We start from the raw sequence: 16,958 nt of genomic DNA, 5'->3' as shown, positions 1-16,958 counted from the left end.
GTATGAACTCTAAAAAAAAGAAAAAAGATGATGGCAGGTCTGTTTTTTTTTTTTTTTTGCATATTAAGTCAGGCTTTGTTCAACTTTTTTTTTTTTTTTTTAACATCAACACCATAGGGTTGCTTTAGATGTGATTCACCATTCCATCCAGTTTCAGTTTCGTGTCCCACCTCGTCCTGTTTGTTAACTTACTTTGAAGCTGTTTTTCTTTCTTCTAAAACCCATGAAACTTTCATTTCTAGGAGAAAATTAAAACTTCACAGAAATGCCTTAGATTTCACTGGAAGGGATTGTGAAGTGCAACTCGGTCTTGGTTGGGCTTGACCTCTTGACTGGAATTGATTTCATGCACTGCAAATGTTGTTTTATGAAACTACTCTGAACAGCAAAGCAACATCTATGAAGAAAAGAAATATGTCTGAACTTTTAATCACTATTTTCTGTTCCATTGTCATTCCATAATTTGAAATTCAAAAACTGAGCGGTGGCTTGTTCAGTCTAAATACCTGTTGCTGCTAATTATGGAAGTATTTGAACATCTTTCAGCTGAAGGTCATTCAACATGTCACACATAGGGACAGTTTCTAACTCATGTTCAGCGATGTCCATGAAGTTTTCGGTTTTGTTTTGTGCATCAAACCTTTCCTCAGTAAATGTTTGTGCCATGATGCAGGTCTTCTGTTCCCTTCATAGAAAAAAAAAAAGAAAAAAAAATCCCTACAGCTATTAAACTTTGGTCTGATTTCAAACTTGCCATTTTTTTTTTAATAAATTTTTTTTTCACTGTGTTTCGAGTGCCTTTTATTACACAAGGAACCATTCGCAGGTTATATCTTGTACAAGAGATAATGCACTTCAGTCAAGCCAGGAGACGTACAGGTTCTCTCAGGTTTATCAAAGTATCCAATGTGACCGCTTTATATCAAACTGACTTTGAGGTAAAACACAAACAACTGTCACAATACATGACAATTTATTTCTAATTCGTACTTGAATCTAGATAAAATAGATAAGAAATACGTTTGTTTTTTTTTAGAAAAAAAAAAGTATATTACACTGTAGGCTGTATACGTTTTACTTATGTACAAAGTTCAAAATATACTGAATATGCCCAAAAGTTGCTGCTGAACAAAAAAAGAGACTCTGAGATACATAAAATAGACTTTGACTGTTGTTGGTTTTTTTTACAATCTTATCGAGACTAATGGATAAGAAGAAAATGGCAACCCTTTATTACCCTGCTGTTTTAGGGTGTAACCATTGTGTTACACTTTTAAGTCAATGGCAGAGTAAAACATTCTACTTTCACTATAAATCATACTCTGAGGCAATGTCACGTTTGACTTCTTTTGTGCATTTTCATAAACAAAAAAAAAAGAATCCAGTTTTGGGTGTAATGTTCATATTGTGCAATAAGGCTGCCAGGTGATCAATCAGGGGTTCAATAGAAAAATAACCAGAAACTATTTTGATAATCAGTCTTTGTAACTAATAAGGAGCATTTTTATGAAACGTTTTCCATGTTCAGCTTTATAAATGTGAATATTTTCTGCTTCCACAAACTTACTGTGTCAAACATGAAACAACAAAGATGGCACATTGGCCCTTCTCCCAATTCTGTGGTACTGAACATAAAGTGACTCATCAATTAAGACCACTGTACAGAATAATCAAGTATAATCGCCGGTTGCAGCCCTTTTGCATAAAGAACCAAAACAAACAAACAAAACCTTAAGACGAAGTATCGTGCCCACCTACAGACAGACAGGTTGTAGCCGCAAAATGTCAGTTTTGTGGGTAATCATGTCGTATTGGTAAAGCCAAATTTCCTTTGGACGTTACCAAAGTATCAAACATTTATGCTGACATCAAAATATACAACAATGCAGCATAATATGCTCGTGTAAACAACAAAAACGTCGAACAAGCATTGCATCTCAGAGTATGATTTGTAAGTCGGTACAAGTGTTATTTCAAAAACAGTTCTGGCTGGGCAATATAAAACACGCAGTGTTTCAACTGCTGTACTGATGCTCCACGAGTGCACCGAAAAACAAAGAAGTGGAGAAGAGGACAGGGAGGCAGTGATTGGTGCTCCTGGTGGTTTCTGATCTGTCTGATCGGAGCTGGTGTGCAAGTCTTTCCCAGAATAAGGACGACTGTCAATGCATCCTCCTGGTGAATGTAGCTCAACCTTCATCGCGACTTTGTGAGCCAGCTGTACAAGTTCATAACTGTCTCCTTAACATCACAACAGCTTGTGGTTCACAAGCTCCCAAACCATCCGTCTCCTGAAGTAGGGCATGTGTTTCTGTCCATAAGAGAAGAGAGGTTAGGCATTTTTAAGCCACTTTAAAGACCATTTACTGGATGAGTCTTATTTGTGGATGACGTCTTTGCTTACCTGTGTGAACGTGATTGGCTTGTCTTTGGTAATGTAATCTGCATATTTGCATGTGAACATTCCACAGTCGCTACCATTCATCTGCTGTGGGATTTCCTGAGAGCAAAGGAGGAATGTACATGTTAACTAAAGTTTGATGTGAACTCTTGATTAACCAGCAGATCATTCATGATTTATTATTTATACCTCACGCGCACCTACGTGAGTCGTTGCCCTGGGCATTTTATATTCTTTATCACTTGTGGGCTAGCATAGCTCAGGCTTGTGACAGCAATGTGAATTTGCAACGTTAGTCACTTGAAACGTGATTTGGGAGTGTCACCGAGTGGAGAGAAAATATATCCTATCACCCAGTGCAAATGGGTGTTTTTGTTTTTTGGTTTTTTTTTTTTTGCTTTTTTCTATCTGTGTGAAAAGCTCTTCTCCACCATGAACTTTAATAAGTCAAAGTGCAGCTCCAAACTTACTGATGAGCATCTTCAAGCCATACTGAGGGTCTCAATTGCTTTCTCCCTGAAGCCAAATGTGGCTCAGCTGTGTAAGAGGAAGCACTGCCAGGTCTCTGGCAGCAAGGAGTAGGTAAGAGAAGCCTATGTTCTGAAGAACCTTTCATGTTCTGAATTGTTTTTAATAAAGATTGAGATGATGGGCTCACTTGTACTTTTTCTGGAATACTTGAAACCCTTTCTTTGTGGAATACTTGATGCTGCCCAGCCTCACCCAGACTCTTATCTCCAGCGGCCCCCAGGTAAGTTGAGTTTGAGACCCCCAGTTAAATTTTTGGTCCATCACTACTTTGCAATTGAATGTTAGTAATGAGGAACTTAATGAAGGCTTAACACATAACTTGGCTATGGAGGTATAACAACCTGGTGCAACTAAATGCAAAACGTTACATAGTATAATTAAAATAAATTCACTCGTAACCATGGTGCTGTAACAATGTGACGCAATTTGGAAAAGTTAACCAGGGATGGAGGCTCTATTAACTCCAAGAGCAATCATCTGGAATCTCAGTTGATAATTAACACCCATCCAGAATTCCTAACTACATGCATTCAGCGTGAAACAAAGAAAGCAGGCAGCTTGATGTTTTGACCGTCATGTGTTCACAACTTACGTTGCGCTTTTTGCTGTGCAGCGTCCAGCCTGAGGTATCCAGTTCTTTGCCCTTCTTGTCCTTACTTTCCTGTTGCAGGTATTCACTGGGGAAACAAAATTCACTTCTTTGGTTTTCACTTAAATGACTAATGAAAATCAGTGTGTAGGAGTAACATCTAGCTCTCCAAACATATATCCCATTCAACAAACCACATAACACGGAAACTTACAACAATGTTTCGCAAGCTTCGTCATTGTTTCCTCCCATAGAATCAAAGTACATGATGGCTTTTTTGCGGAAATCCACAACCTGAGAAAAACAGTAGAACAATTTTTAAAAACGCTACATTAATCCCACGACAGGCACTTCTAGGTTCACAATTCTAGTCATTAGGACTTACAGAGAGGCACCAGTGCACCCCCAAGTGGACAGGAACCAACAGGATGTCTTTAGAAAAGATGTCCATCTTTTTGGTCCAACGGCGAACAGCAGAGTAGCCGCTGCTGTGTAGCTTAGGATAGAAAAACGTGTTGAACGTATTGACTGATGGCAGGCTGGGGTCTTTGCTGCGCTCAACCAGCATGTTCATGTAAAAGTTGATGACCTGAGAAATGAGAAAGAAATCGTTTAAATTAAGTGGACGAGCAGCACTGCACAGACCAGATGGGCAACAGTTTTTATAAGTAAAAAAATAAATAAGCCACGGTCACATAATTTGACATAATGTTTGGAAAATCAAAATAATGTCCATGTGATACAATAATAACGCCTGCTGACAATTCACACACAAAGATCTACGGCAACTTTTAGAGTTCAACTTGAATAGAAGATGCACCGACCTCATCGTTGAGCCAGTTGAGGTTGCTGAGGGTTTGCAGGTCTTTACGTGTAAGGCTGAGACAAAATCCTTCACTTAATACTTCATGAGGACTACCGCCTCTCAGCACCCTGTTTACCTCAACCTCCATTTCCTTAACAGAAAGAGCGTGACAACATACACATGAGATAGCATGAAACATTAACTTTACCCTTATACTCTATATTCATTTGGTCAAAAAACAACAAAAGGCAGACGACATGCAGAAACAAGAAACATCACTTGTACCACTGCATTATTCTGAATTCTGATATTTTAATTATGTCTGATCTTAGAAACTTAAGGAAAGGACTTGGAGGCACAAGAAAATTAACAACTACACATCAAAGCATCAATTAGGCTAACAATTCCTCATCCTTTACTTTCAACTATATTTTTACTTTTTAAAAAGGAACACAAACATAATCTTCTATGTGACTCTATTCTAGTGGGCCATCTAGGTAAATAAACAGGAAACACTGCAAGAACATGAAAGTACAATGACCATACCTCTGTGAGTTCAGGGAATTCTGGTTTCTCATCCAAAGGCTTCGCTTCTTCAATCACAAGAGTCAGAGGAACCTCTTTCTCCAACGGAACTCGAACGTGGACCTCCACATCTCGACTACGTTGCCCCTCTTCAGACAGGCGCTGAGAGCCAGAAATGACATGACTCATAAATGCAGCAATGGGAGAAATAATGAACAGGATCAAAGTGAAGCTGAAAGAGGGCTACAGTGGGGAGCGCTCACCTGTCGCAGCAGCAGGGCAGCCAGGGCCTCCTGCTCTTCTATCTGTCTCCGTCTTTTTCTTGCCCGGGAGTCATACAAACTTGTCCTACAGCGACAAAAATACATGTTTTCTCCTTGCTCTATTTAAATGTGATATCAGATAAAAATGGATTAATTATGCGAATAAATGCTTTAAAGTGCACTTACAATTCTTTGATCCATAACTCAGCTTGGAAACATGGCACACTGTAAAGACAGACAAACATATTGTTGTGTATTAAGATAAAATTACACTTGCATAGTTTCTCCTACACGCCAACTTAGGCCTGGGTGATAAAATGAGATATGTGGCAATGATAGAAACCCTATAAAAGACAACAAGAAAATGTTTCAATTGTTTGCTAGTTTCACTGAAATGCAAACTGCCACAAAAGCTCCTGCGCCCTCCCTGGCTCACACAGAGGCTCGAGCAGGGATCTGTTCTTGGACTGGAGTTTTAGTCTTTTGACAAAAATGTGTTTTCGTTTCAATCAAATTTTATTAGTTTTAGTCTCGTCATTAAAACTAGAATGACTTTAGTCAAGTCTTCCTCAGTGGCGTTTTGGTTACTTTGAGGCTACACCTGTAGCCGTCTGTGTGTATGTTTGCCGTTGTTACACTTCATTCTCGACGGTGATGTTAGTAGAAAATGCTCAGTGTCAGTGGTCCTCTGTGGTGACACGGCAAACTCCACAGTAAATCTAGTTAATGTTATCATCCCCAAACTCTTAAACACTCTCTTTCTTTCTGTTTGTACTGCAAACCAAGCATTAGCATAATCACAACGCCATTATCTCTCCACTGAATAGTAGCAGCTCATTCAGTGGATGAATCACTCACTTGTGTACTAAAATCCTGTTCACTCTCTGGGTCAGCTTGAGAAAAAGATACTAAACGGTAAAGTAACATTAATACAGTTAACCTACAGTGTGTCTTTAGCGAACATCTAGAGGGCCAAATTTAATCCTGGAACTTTATCATCCCTCCTTACATGAAATTTGTCTGCAGGGCACCATCAAGGTTTGCTCTAAAATCATTGGAATCCCACTCAGAGTACTTTGCACCCTGTGTGAGCATCTACTGAGTGAGAGAAATTTTGGAAGGTGGGGAAAAAACTTTGACCTGGAGCTGCAGCGTGCGATTCCAGATTCTGCAGCTCACTGAAAAATCCTCTGCATCAAAACAGTCATGAGTTCCTGTATCCACTCATCAATCTTGAACATAATTGTTTCAATTTTATTAGCCAAAAAAAAAAAAGAGTAAAATGTTCCACATAGTTCCCATATTGAACAATTATTTTTTATTTAGTTTTTGTTGAGAAAAGTAGGTCATCCACAAATATTTTTTGTCAAGGTTTTTGTAAATAGATTAACACGATCCTCAGTGTGGGGAAGTTTCTTTGCCCTGGTTGTCCTCTGTGCACCTCTGGATTTACGTACTTTTATTTCATGTGTATCGAGCTGAATTCATCCCTTTATCCTCATTATTTTTATATGTGTGCAAATCTATTTTTGTGTGTTTTCTGTTGTGTTAACATTAAAATTATCACCTATATATATGTTAATAAATACACTTTAGGGGGTAAATTCAAAGATAGTTAAATTCAAATCAAGCCTTTTTTTCCCCTCCTAGTCTTTTGGTCAATAAAATGCAATAATTATTATGAATAGATGAAGTATTTTACTGTCTCAATAGATTTTGATATATTGCCCAGTCCTACTGCAACTACATGTATACATCAATAAATCATGTAACAATGTGAAATGTTTAGATGTCTATGTCTCTGAATCTGCTTGTATAATGTTTAATCAAATTAGGCTTAAAAGTTTGACAAACAGCAATAAAAAAGGACTTATCATAAAATAATGTGAAGAATGAAAGATCAACTCTGACTGAAATCAAATACTAACCTGGAGTTGTCTTGCTTTTTGCCTTTTTGTTCATTTACAATAATTACAGAGTCACCATCATGAGCTGCAAGAAAAGACAAAGAGGTTTCAACCAACGAAAACAAGAAAATACTCAGTTCACTTATACGTTATTTCCAGCTATTGAAATTCCCAGCATGTGTACATGCATATATACATTACCTGATGACTGTGTGTCCTGAGAGGAGTTATCCTGCAGAGCTGATGGAGAAGGAACTGATGTGAGAGTAGCTGCTCTGCTTGAGCTGAGGTCCGTGTCCAGAGACCACGTCTGGATCCCTGGCTTGCTGGAGGCCCCCAGTGGGCTGGGAAGGTTGCTGGAGCACTGGCTAGATACTCCCCTGGGGCTGGAGGGGCTGCTGGGACCTTCTGAAGTTCCTTCTGCTGCTGACCCATCTGGGGAAGAGAACTGCAGCAGTCTGCGGCTGGTGGTCAGGAAGCTGGTGCTGGTGAGACAACGACATAGGGACAACATGATCGTAGACATCATCTAGACAAAGTTCAGCAGAGAGGTTAAAAGCAGTAAAGAGGAACAATCAATTGTTCCTAACTTGCCAATTCCAGCTACAAAGAATATGGCAAAGCGCTGAAAATAGTTAAATAATGCTGTGGGACGAGTTTGACCTTTGTTTATGTATTATTGATCATGTCTGCCCAAAAAGTACCGGCACTTTTAAAATTTCTGCTAACTTCATGCATGTAAAAACTTTTTTAATGGGTCAATCCATGCTATGCAGAATGACTCATTCATAGAAAAACTAGCTTTTATGCTTCTGGAGCCCCCTACTAACATGTGCCTTAATTCTGACGATACTCCTGTATTGCCACATCTTGTTTCCCAGTATGTATTTCATTAAACCTTGAAAAAGGGTAAGTATCTTGTATTTGTTTAGATACGTACAAATCTCTGTGTGACCTCACAATAGTGTGTGAGCTGCCATTCTGAAGGAAAGACTGACCACCAGAGACCATGGTCAGAAGCTGCCTGTAGACCTCCTTCTCCTCCTCACGAACAGACTGTGAAACACAGAACAGTCGTATTAACACACACAGACATGCAGCAAATGAAAAAGAAAATTAGAGATCACATGATGCCTTATTGTCTTGATGTTTGACCTCTTGTGCTGTGCACCGGGGCCTGGTCCTGTGTAAGCGGGCTGATGAGGTGCTGTGTGTTGGGCTCTGCACCACTTTGATGGGAAAGGTCTTCTCATACATGCTGGTGGTGGAGCTGCTTGTTGTGCCCATTCCTCCCAACACACTGCAAACACAGGTTGGTAATCAAAAATCATCAACTGACAATAGTTCACACCTTATAATAATAACACCCGTAACAAAAAGCAATTAATGAAACAGGTTATTTTCTCGAGGCACAAACAAGATGTAAAGGAATACCTTGGTGGGACGTATGGTCGAAGGTTTAGGGGCCTGCCTAGCCTTGGAGAAGAGTGCAATTTGGGAGCGACGGAGGGTGGCAAGTTGACCGAGTGCCCGTTCGTTTTTGGCGCCTCACGATGTGTAGGACTCATGCACACTTGTCGTCTACAGACTTTGGATCCCACAATGGACTTCTCATTACGCAACCACTCTACAATTACAGAAAAAGTAAACGGTACAATAACTATCTCAGCTCCAAAAGATCAAACCCTACACAGATTTGAACAACTTTAACCCTCAAATGCATACTTCAGGAAATATACTACATACTGTCTCATTCATTCATTCTGTTCAGTGAAATGACAATAGCACTCAGGCATTGCTATTCTTCATACAATAGTCTGTCACAGTAACAAGATGTCAACACAGCTGGTTTACAAGCTTAGTTCATAGCAGCCTTTAATTTCGTAACAGAGTATTGTGACAGCTGTGCAAATGAAGATGTACTTGAGGGCTGTGATGACGACCAGTCGGTTCTCTGAGCCATTCATGAATCAGATGATTTAAAAGCACAACTGGAGCATGAAAATTACAGAGCCACTCAGAGTGCATATTGTCCGATACGGCTAAGAGAAGTTAAGACTAATGATGAAAGAAAAACAAAAAGAATAAACACCTCAAAAGTCATGTATGGAAATATTTAGTGTCTGAGGCGCTGATCAGGGACCAGTTATAAATGACCAAACGCCAGAATGCAAATGACGTCACACAGCATTTAAAGGAGGAAACGATTCAAACTTATCCAAGCATCTAAAAAACAAGACATCCAGATCTGTAGTTCCTCTTAGTTTTTATGCTATGGTAACAACATTGGTATTGAGAATTGTATAATTTCCATTTATTAGCAATAACTGCCAAATTTCTGGTACCATGACATCCCTACTTTGGGCTGATTACTTCAACTGACATGACACTGCAAATTACAACTTGGGAAACCAACTGATCTCACAAGCGTGCACTGAACCGGAAAACATTGCCATTCGAAATGTTTTGGCTACAAATTTAGAAAGACAGGGGTTGCCATAACTTCTAAAACCTAACAAGCCTGTAATCTTTCCAGAATCTAAACTGCTACACCTCAAAAACACTTGAGATGCTACCTGTGGTCATCTGTGATTGACCTTAATACAGTGGAGCAATTTAAATGTTGCATAATAAAACATGGACATGTGACTGTGATTAGCGATTACTGTGCTGACTAAATTTTGTTGGGTATATGTTTGTCTATTAAAATATAATGAGCTGTGTGCAAGATAAGGGATTACAAACATGAAATATATTAGTCCTCACCAAAACATTAGCATTGAAAAAACTCTTACGTCTACAAATAATATAAGAAACACATTAGTTTATGTATGTTTCTGTTCATATTGTTTTCTGAAAAGATGACTAGCAAACAAATCTTTAATATATGGCTTAATTAACTTCTATAATTGCCAGGCTACTGGCGAGCCAAGGTATCCAGTAGTTCCTGAAAAATAACCCATGAATTTGACAGACGATGCAAAAGCTTTGGCAACGCTTTAAACGCTTCAATCTTACCTGATTTGGATGTTTTCCACTCCAACGTTGTCGAGGGAGCAGCAAACGTCTCACCCAGAGAATTCCTGTCAACAATCTTAAACCAAAGACACGTGCACCACATGTAAATTAAAGTCAAAGCTGTTTTGACAGTGTTTACAGTGAAGCCTTAAAAAAAAAAAAAAAAAAACATTTCTTACCGGCCTCCCTGTCCAGACTGCTGCTGAAGTTGAGGGCTGTGGCTGAGGCTCTCCAGGTGGTGGACCAGGGGAGGTAGGCAGTATATTTCTTAAGGTAGGACTGACATTGTTCCTCATCCATGTAGCCACACTGGAACTATGGCTCTTAACCCCTTCAGCTGCACTCTTGACTGTGTCAATAAGATCCCCTGCAGAAAATCCAACAGACAGGTGTCTTACAAACGCACCACTGATTAAACTGTATTCACCGCTACGTGCACCATATAAGTAACAAAGAGAATGATTTTTGGAATTACCCATTCGTGATCTCTTTATCATTAAGCCATCTTGGTCGATTTCATGGCCATCTTCCAAACTTAAGGGGGAAAAAAAGATTGACGGTAGTCTGTTAATAACACACTATATCAATTTCGCCAAAGTACAAATAACCACAAAATGATAAGCGACTCAAATTACTGCGGTCCCACAGTGACGGTAGTTATGTTAGCTCATTAAATCAAGAAGGTGGGTTTGATTCTGTGTGTTTCTAAACACAGTGGCATCTGCTTACAAAAGGGAATCATACTTTCACAGCTCGTACCATTCAATTGGTCTTTTCCTCCTCACTTGACCATCTCTCGCAGCCCGGTGTGCATGTGAGTGCTCCGCAGCTGGTACACCATTGCGAAGATTGGCAAAGCTCGTTTCTATCCATTCGTAGATTTTATTCAACATGGCTCAAAAGTTTTAGAAATAACGCCGCTGGTTTAAAGATAAATCGCTAAAGCTGCTTTCAGGCTACCTGTCAATATAGTCAAACCAAATTAAGCTAATGTGCTTCATTCGACTGATATAGGTTAGCGGAGGCTGTTTCAAAGGCGAAAACTCCTCGCAAACACCAATTTACTGTCCCAAGATTACAACTAACCGTTAGCTAGTTAGCTTAGAATTAGCTAGCTGTCTAGCTAGCACATTACGCTAACTACCTTGCTAGCTAACGTTGTTAGCTACACGGCTAATTTATGAAAGTGTGTTTAAATTCCAACGGGGATGCGATAAGTCGCAACCAATGCGTTCGGAAAAACGGCTATCATTTTGAGTCACACCCTAACTCATTTATATGTCCTCAACGTGACTATAAATTCAATATAAACTCGTTGAAGAATAACATCTCCCGCTTCTTCCTCATTCAAAACCACAACATGGCTGAAACAGACGTTCTACCATCGCGCGTTGTGATTGGATGAGTGGATGCTGTAAATCTCAGTGTCTCCACCATTTACTGGCTGATTGCAGACGGGGGAAAGCATTTAATAACGCGTCACATCCGCCGGCATTGACTGTAGACTACAATCAGTCCTTTACCTCGCTTTACCCTATTACAATACGACATTCTTCTTCTTAATATTAGTATTTGTAGAAGTAGAAGTAGTAGTAGTAGTAGTAGTAGTAATAGTAATAGTATGTGCTGTTGTGGTTGTTGTTGTTGTTTTAACAACTAGAAAAATTAGAAAATGTTAGGATTTGTCCTAGGCTGGCCCATAGGGAATATTGGATTCCTTGGGTTTTCTGTGTTTATTTTAATAAGATTAACTCCAGTTTTAAATTTGTCTGGGAAATCTCCATAATTGATAATAATGCAGGATCTTAACTATTTAGTCAGCTAAATTTCTAATTGATTGTTTCTGATTGTTTTTAATTAAATAATAGCCATCTTTATGACACAGACAGCCACTGCGTTCTCAGGGGATTTAATAATTCCCAATTAGGCATAAATCATCTAAGATAGACCTTGCTGAACCCTCATTGGGGAATTTTTCAACTTATCTAAACAGACTTAAAGTATTGATTTCTGTTTGTAACAGCATAGCCTGTATATACAGTATGTGTTCTACAGCAAATATGCAAATCAGAAGAAAAAAAGATGGAAACCTGTTCAGTCTGAAAAATAAAAGCAGCGATATTCTTCATATACCTATTGGCCACATGTTTTTTTTTTGTCTAATGAAAGTTATAAAATACAAAACAGACTGAGGTATGCATCACCCACACAAAGGTTTTTGCAGCAGATGTGTGGCAAGTTGTGGTTGATTTGCAGAGATGACATTAGTTTTCCAGAAAATGTTGCCACAGGTTTGGAAACTTGTTGCAAACGACTTGCAGCCTTCTGGCAATTACAAGAAGTTTTCCACCACTGACACAAATGCTTACCTGTGGTTTTTCACCACAGTTTCCTTGACATGCGAAACATCTCATAACCTTCTTGGTCACAGGTTTGCCATTAGATGGCAACAGCATTTAGCACAAGACATTTCTAGCAGACAGTTGGAGTTTACCTCTGGCAGTGCTGCTGCCAATTTGCAGTCAGGTCATATTTTCATATGCAAATTAGATATGTGGCAAACTTGTAGTGGTCTTCTTGCTAACAAGTGAATCTGAACTCTCATTTGACCTGAGAGATGTACTGAATTATTTTTTTTACAACATTCTCCTGAACTTCTTACATGGGAATTTCACACAAGTAACATGGATGAAATATTTTATTAAATCAGAGAGAACCAGTGACCGCATTCATACACATTCACCCTTTAATTAATACAGCAACACCAATTCTACAATGGAATGCAGGGTGTTCTTAAAATAATATACTACATCAAATAATCAAACGATAGTAATCCAAGGCCACTTTAGAAGACTTAAAAATCATTTAAAGCATTACATTTTCTCTCTTATATCACACACTTTCTGAAATATATCATTCTGTCATAAAAAAATAAACTTTAAATGTCATGAAATACAGCATTCAAGTCCCTCAACAAATGCAGGCCTTATCAAAAGTTACAGAAAATCCATGCATGTATGGCACTGTTATGTTTATATTCAGTATTTGTCACCACTTCTAACCAAGTTTTAAAAATGTTAGGACCAAAAACTGTAATGCAGACAATCAAGGATTGCTCAAACTAAATACCTTCATGAAAAAAAATCAGCTTAAACAATCTCACCGATTTCATGTTAGACAAATGACATACACACAATAAATACTGCAATAACACGAATACAATAACTGGAAGCGTCATAGTTACGTGATCAGAAATCATCATCATGACTGTACAGTATTCAGTGGAAGTCAACAAATCAAGGCAGAGATTCCAAATTAAATAAATAACATTTTTTAGATTGTCATTCAAAACCCAGAAAAGCATGTCCCCTGACCTCAAACTGTTAAAACATGGTGAAGGAGTTTCATGTAATTCACAGTATCAAGACAACATTGGATATGACTGAAAACACAGAAAAATATGTCATTCTTTTAGGCTATTTTAAAGTTCTACTTGTGCTTTCAATCACTAAATAAACACCCACAGCAATAGTCCAAAGATGGAAGGACATAATCAGGGCTTTTTCTAAGAATCATGCAAGATGTACTGTAGATCAAATACTTCCTAGAGAGTATCGACATCTATCTTTTGCTGGAGATTTGTGATACTTATGCAAGCATGGATATGAGACACCCATACAGCTTCACATGGACACTCACGGTATGTTTCATCTAGATTAAATGGCATAAACTCACAGATCAAGAAGTGTATCTGGCTGGTAAAGCTAATAAGCTAACCTATAGTTTGGGCGTCGGGTTCACAAACATGCTGGAGAGGAGGGAAAGATTACTGACATCTTGGGTGTGAATGTTGACAAATGTTGATGTGCATGTATAGCAGTACAAGAGATTCACAAAGTATTCATCACCTCATCAGTATCAGGCAAATAATAAAGCTGCTATAACTGGAAGCATTGTCACCACAACCATTAAAGTTTTAAAAGATTGTTGTCATGTCTGCATAAATTCAGCCCTCATCTGCCGTCTGAACGGTGGCTTTAGTCTCGTTTTGTTCCAAAGATTTGGAGGAAGAAGGAGAAGATATAGATGATATCCAGGTAGATGTTGAGAGTGGCGAAGACGTATTCTTCTGGACTCATAGTGTACCTCTTGTTTCCCATAAGAAGCTGGGTGTCAAATGCCAAAAACTGCAACAGATAATGAAACAGCAAGTAAGACATCTTTTATTTTACTCTACAGCATAGGGTCTGGTACTATGAAGTGTACTCTTACCATGGTGAACAATATGGCTCCCAAAGCAGCATATGTGGCATCCAACCACGGTACCTATTTAGAAAAAAAAAACATTCAAATGTTTGCAGACTAACTAGGACGCACCCTAAATAAATATGTTCTCACCTTAGAGTTGAGTCTTTGTTAGTCTCATGTGACATATTAGGTAGAGTAGAACTTAGATTCAGATTTGATGTACAATACAAACCCAAAGCTTGGACACACACACACTTTCAAGGGTTTTTCTTCCTACTGGACATCCAAACTATGAAATAACTTGTGGAGTTATCTAGTAAACAAAAGGTGCTACATATTGATGCCAGCTTGGCAAACTATTTGCAAACTAGTTTCATCAGGTCACCGCTTGAAATGGTGTACCTTGTTTGAAGATAATTGTTGGAATTTCTTGCCCTCTTATTGCATTTGGGATCAGTTGTGTTATGCCAAGGTAGGACTGATAATCAAAAGGATTTATTCAACTGCTGTAGTAATCCATATTGTAGCTGAAATGGCTCAGTTAAGCAAACAGGAATAATAGTTCATCATTACTTCAAGACATGACGTCTAAAGCTGTCAAGAACTTTGGAAGTGTCTTCAAGCGCAGTTGTAAAAATCATCAGACTGATTCTAATTAGGACCGGTCCCAAAAACGAAGAGTAAATAAACAATTTCATGGTAAAACAATAATCATTTACATTTATTCAAAAGAAATTAAAATACATATTTGTAGCATGTACAGGTGGCTGTATATGTATTCCATTTTTACAGTGATACAGTAAGTTAATAATTGTAGTTCTTGTATTTAAAGTGTGTGGATGATTTAAAATATTTCAATATTTCATTTATGTAAATTTCTACTATGTTGCAATAGGTGACTGTGATCACTGCTTCCCAGTGACTGTGCACCTTCAATCGCTGGAAAGGAAGTGTGGCGAGTTAGTAGGCAGTCAGGCAAAGAGAGTGTAGAGCCATACAGTTTTTTTTTACCTCTGCTTTTTCTCTTATTTTGGAAAATTTGCAAAAGGAAAATCATTTTGTACAAAGTATTTTTGTTGTACGTGAGCTGAAGGGAACAGTTTAACTTTATCAAGTGGTCCTGTGGATTTAATGTGGATTACCCAGGGAGGGACTGTCAGAGCGTCAAGCTGACATCTTCATTAACTGGAGCGTACACCTCTGCTGCAGAGGATTCCAGGTGACAACTTAATGAAGCTGGTTAGGAAAATGTGAAGAGTGTGCAAAAACTGTTTTCACAGCAATAAAAAAAAGGAAAAAACAGTGCTTTGCTTCAACTTTTACACGTTTTTTTGTTTTTTTTTAAAAATACATAATTCCACATGGGTTTTTTCCATTTTGATGTCTTCAGTATTGCTCAATGGTGGAGAAAATAGTAAAAAAAAAAAAAAAAAAAAAGAAAGAAAGAAAAACCCTTTTGTTGAGTGAGGTGTTTACACTTTTGACCGCTACTATCATCGTTTTAAATCCAGATTGTCCTAAAATCCTCCACATTCCAGTTTTACCTAATACACAAAAGATGCAATTATTCGTTTCGCTTGATCATACTCACATATTGAAAAGGAAGGACAATAGCCAGCACCAGTCCAGAGATGAACATCACCATGCAGAAGACAAAGAGCACACCTTGGCATGAGGTCACGTCAAACTGGTGGGAGAAAACACATGAAATACAAATATGTGTGTAAATCAGAAAGCTTAAAAAGGTGATACATGTAAATGATAATAAATCCAAATTCTGCATGTGTGGAATATAAAATACAGGCGGAGAAACACTTTTTTTTTTTCACCTTAGTCTGGAAGCTGAAGACTGTGACCAGGAGACAGACTGCTGCTGTGATGCCCAGACACATCACCACTGACTTTGTGTTATAGAAGCTGTGAAAGAAAAAAAAAAAGCAAGCAAATATAGAAAATGATATACACTGGTATTGTTTCACTGGCACTTCAGTTGGACAGGTCTCCACAAGAACAGACAAGTCTACAGGGTTCAAGTGGAAACTTGATTACCAGACTGTACTGTCAGTTCAATATGTGGTGACTGTCTTATTTATTGTTTTTAGTATTTGTACACAGGAATCTTTTAATTTTGTTGTACCTAGTGTATGATGACAATAAAAGCATTCTATTCTATTCTATTCTATTCTATTCTATTCTATTCTATCTCTGGAACTGGAAGTATTTATACTGAGTGGATCATCCTGATGAAATTGAGTGAGATGACTTGAACCTTACACCTACCGGAAAGAAAATACACAGTTGACTAGTTAACTAAAATCAAAAGCTCTTTCAGCTTAAAAAAAAAAAAAAAAAAGACAATCCGAGGAAGCCATTCAAAGTCACCTTGACAGTTACATGCAACAGTGAACAAAATGAAACTGTACCTGGACAACATCCCTGTCATGTAGGAAAGGGAGAGAGTCTGTAACAGGAAAAGGAACAGTCAAGTTACTATGAAGGCATTTTGTTCAAATATCTTCAGACAGGCCCTGACTGGAGAACCCTTACTTTTACATTCACAAATTAGTTTTTAGATAATTTAACCTCTTGAGATCCGAGCTCCTGTTTGATATGCATTTTTTAAAATAAAATGCAAATAAAATAAAATAAAAAAGTAAAAAAAAATCTTGTG

At 38.2% G+C, this 16,958-nt stretch overlaps 2 protein-coding genes across 2 annotated transcripts in view; both read right to left on the bottom strand.

Annotated features, from left to right (window-relative positions):
- Window positions 1-84: 84 nt before the first annotated feature.
- senp1 (SUMO specific peptidase 1) lies at window positions 85-11,392 on the bottom strand. The gene is made up of 18 exons (XM_008288298.1): window positions 10,799-11,392; window positions 10,515-10,573; window positions 10,219-10,406; window positions 10,040-10,115; window positions 8,456-8,648; window positions 8,177-8,321; window positions 7,962-8,077; window positions 7,223-7,506; window positions 7,043-7,106; window positions 5,301-5,339; window positions 5,115-5,199; window positions 4,873-5,013; window positions 4,346-4,477; window positions 3,907-4,110; window positions 3,736-3,815; window positions 3,525-3,609; window positions 2,405-2,500; window positions 85-2,311 (listed from the first exon to the last, which is right to left on the bottom strand). Exons 1-18 carry the CDS (start codon window positions 10,930-10,932, stop codon window positions 2,249-2,251), a joined length of 2,184 nt encoding a protein of 727 aa, XP_008286520.1. The 5' UTR covers window positions 10,933-11,392; the 3' UTR covers window positions 85-2,248.
- A 2,656-nt stretch (window positions 11,393-14,048) lies between these two features.
- The window catches only part of LOC103362048 (protein lifeguard 2-like), a 5,840-nt gene continuing 2,930 nt past the window's right edge, over window positions 14,049-16,958 (bottom strand). Inside the window, exons 8-12 of the mRNA XM_008288297.1 lie at window positions 16,711-16,748; window positions 16,117-16,204; window positions 15,879-15,974; window positions 14,312-14,365; window positions 14,049-14,226 (exon numbers count right to left, since the gene is read on the bottom strand). Of these exons, the coding sequence (XP_008286519.1) occupies window positions 14,077-14,226; window positions 14,312-14,365; window positions 15,879-15,974; window positions 16,117-16,204; window positions 16,711-16,748 (426 nt within the window). The 3' untranslated portion in view covers window positions 14,049-14,076. The remainder of the gene's footprint in view (window positions 14,227-14,311; window positions 14,366-15,878; window positions 15,975-16,116; window positions 16,205-16,710; window positions 16,749-16,958) is intronic.

Source organism: Stegastes partitus, unplaced genomic scaffold (assembly GCF_000690725.1).
Source record: "Stegastes partitus isolate 25-593 unplaced genomic scaffold, Stegastes_partitus-1.0.2 Scaffold551, whole genome shotgun sequence".
Lineage (NCBI taxonomy): Eukaryota > Metazoa > Chordata > Actinopteri > Pomacentridae > Stegastes > Stegastes partitus.
This window is presented reverse-complemented; position numbering and strand designations above follow the sequence as displayed.

Coding starts and splice junctions, on each gene's coding strand:
- senp1 (XM_008288298.1), bottom strand. CDS start 10,932: ATGTTGAATAAAATCTACGAATGGATAGAAACGAGCTTTGCCAATCTT. Junction 3,610..3,735: donor GAAGCTTGCGAAACATTGTT/GTAAGTTTCCGT, acceptor TTGTTTCCCCAG/TGAATACCTGCAACAGGAAA. Junction 2,312..2,404: donor AGCCAATCACGTTCACACAG/GTAAGCAAAGAC, acceptor TCTTATGGACAG/AAACACATGCCCTACTTCAG.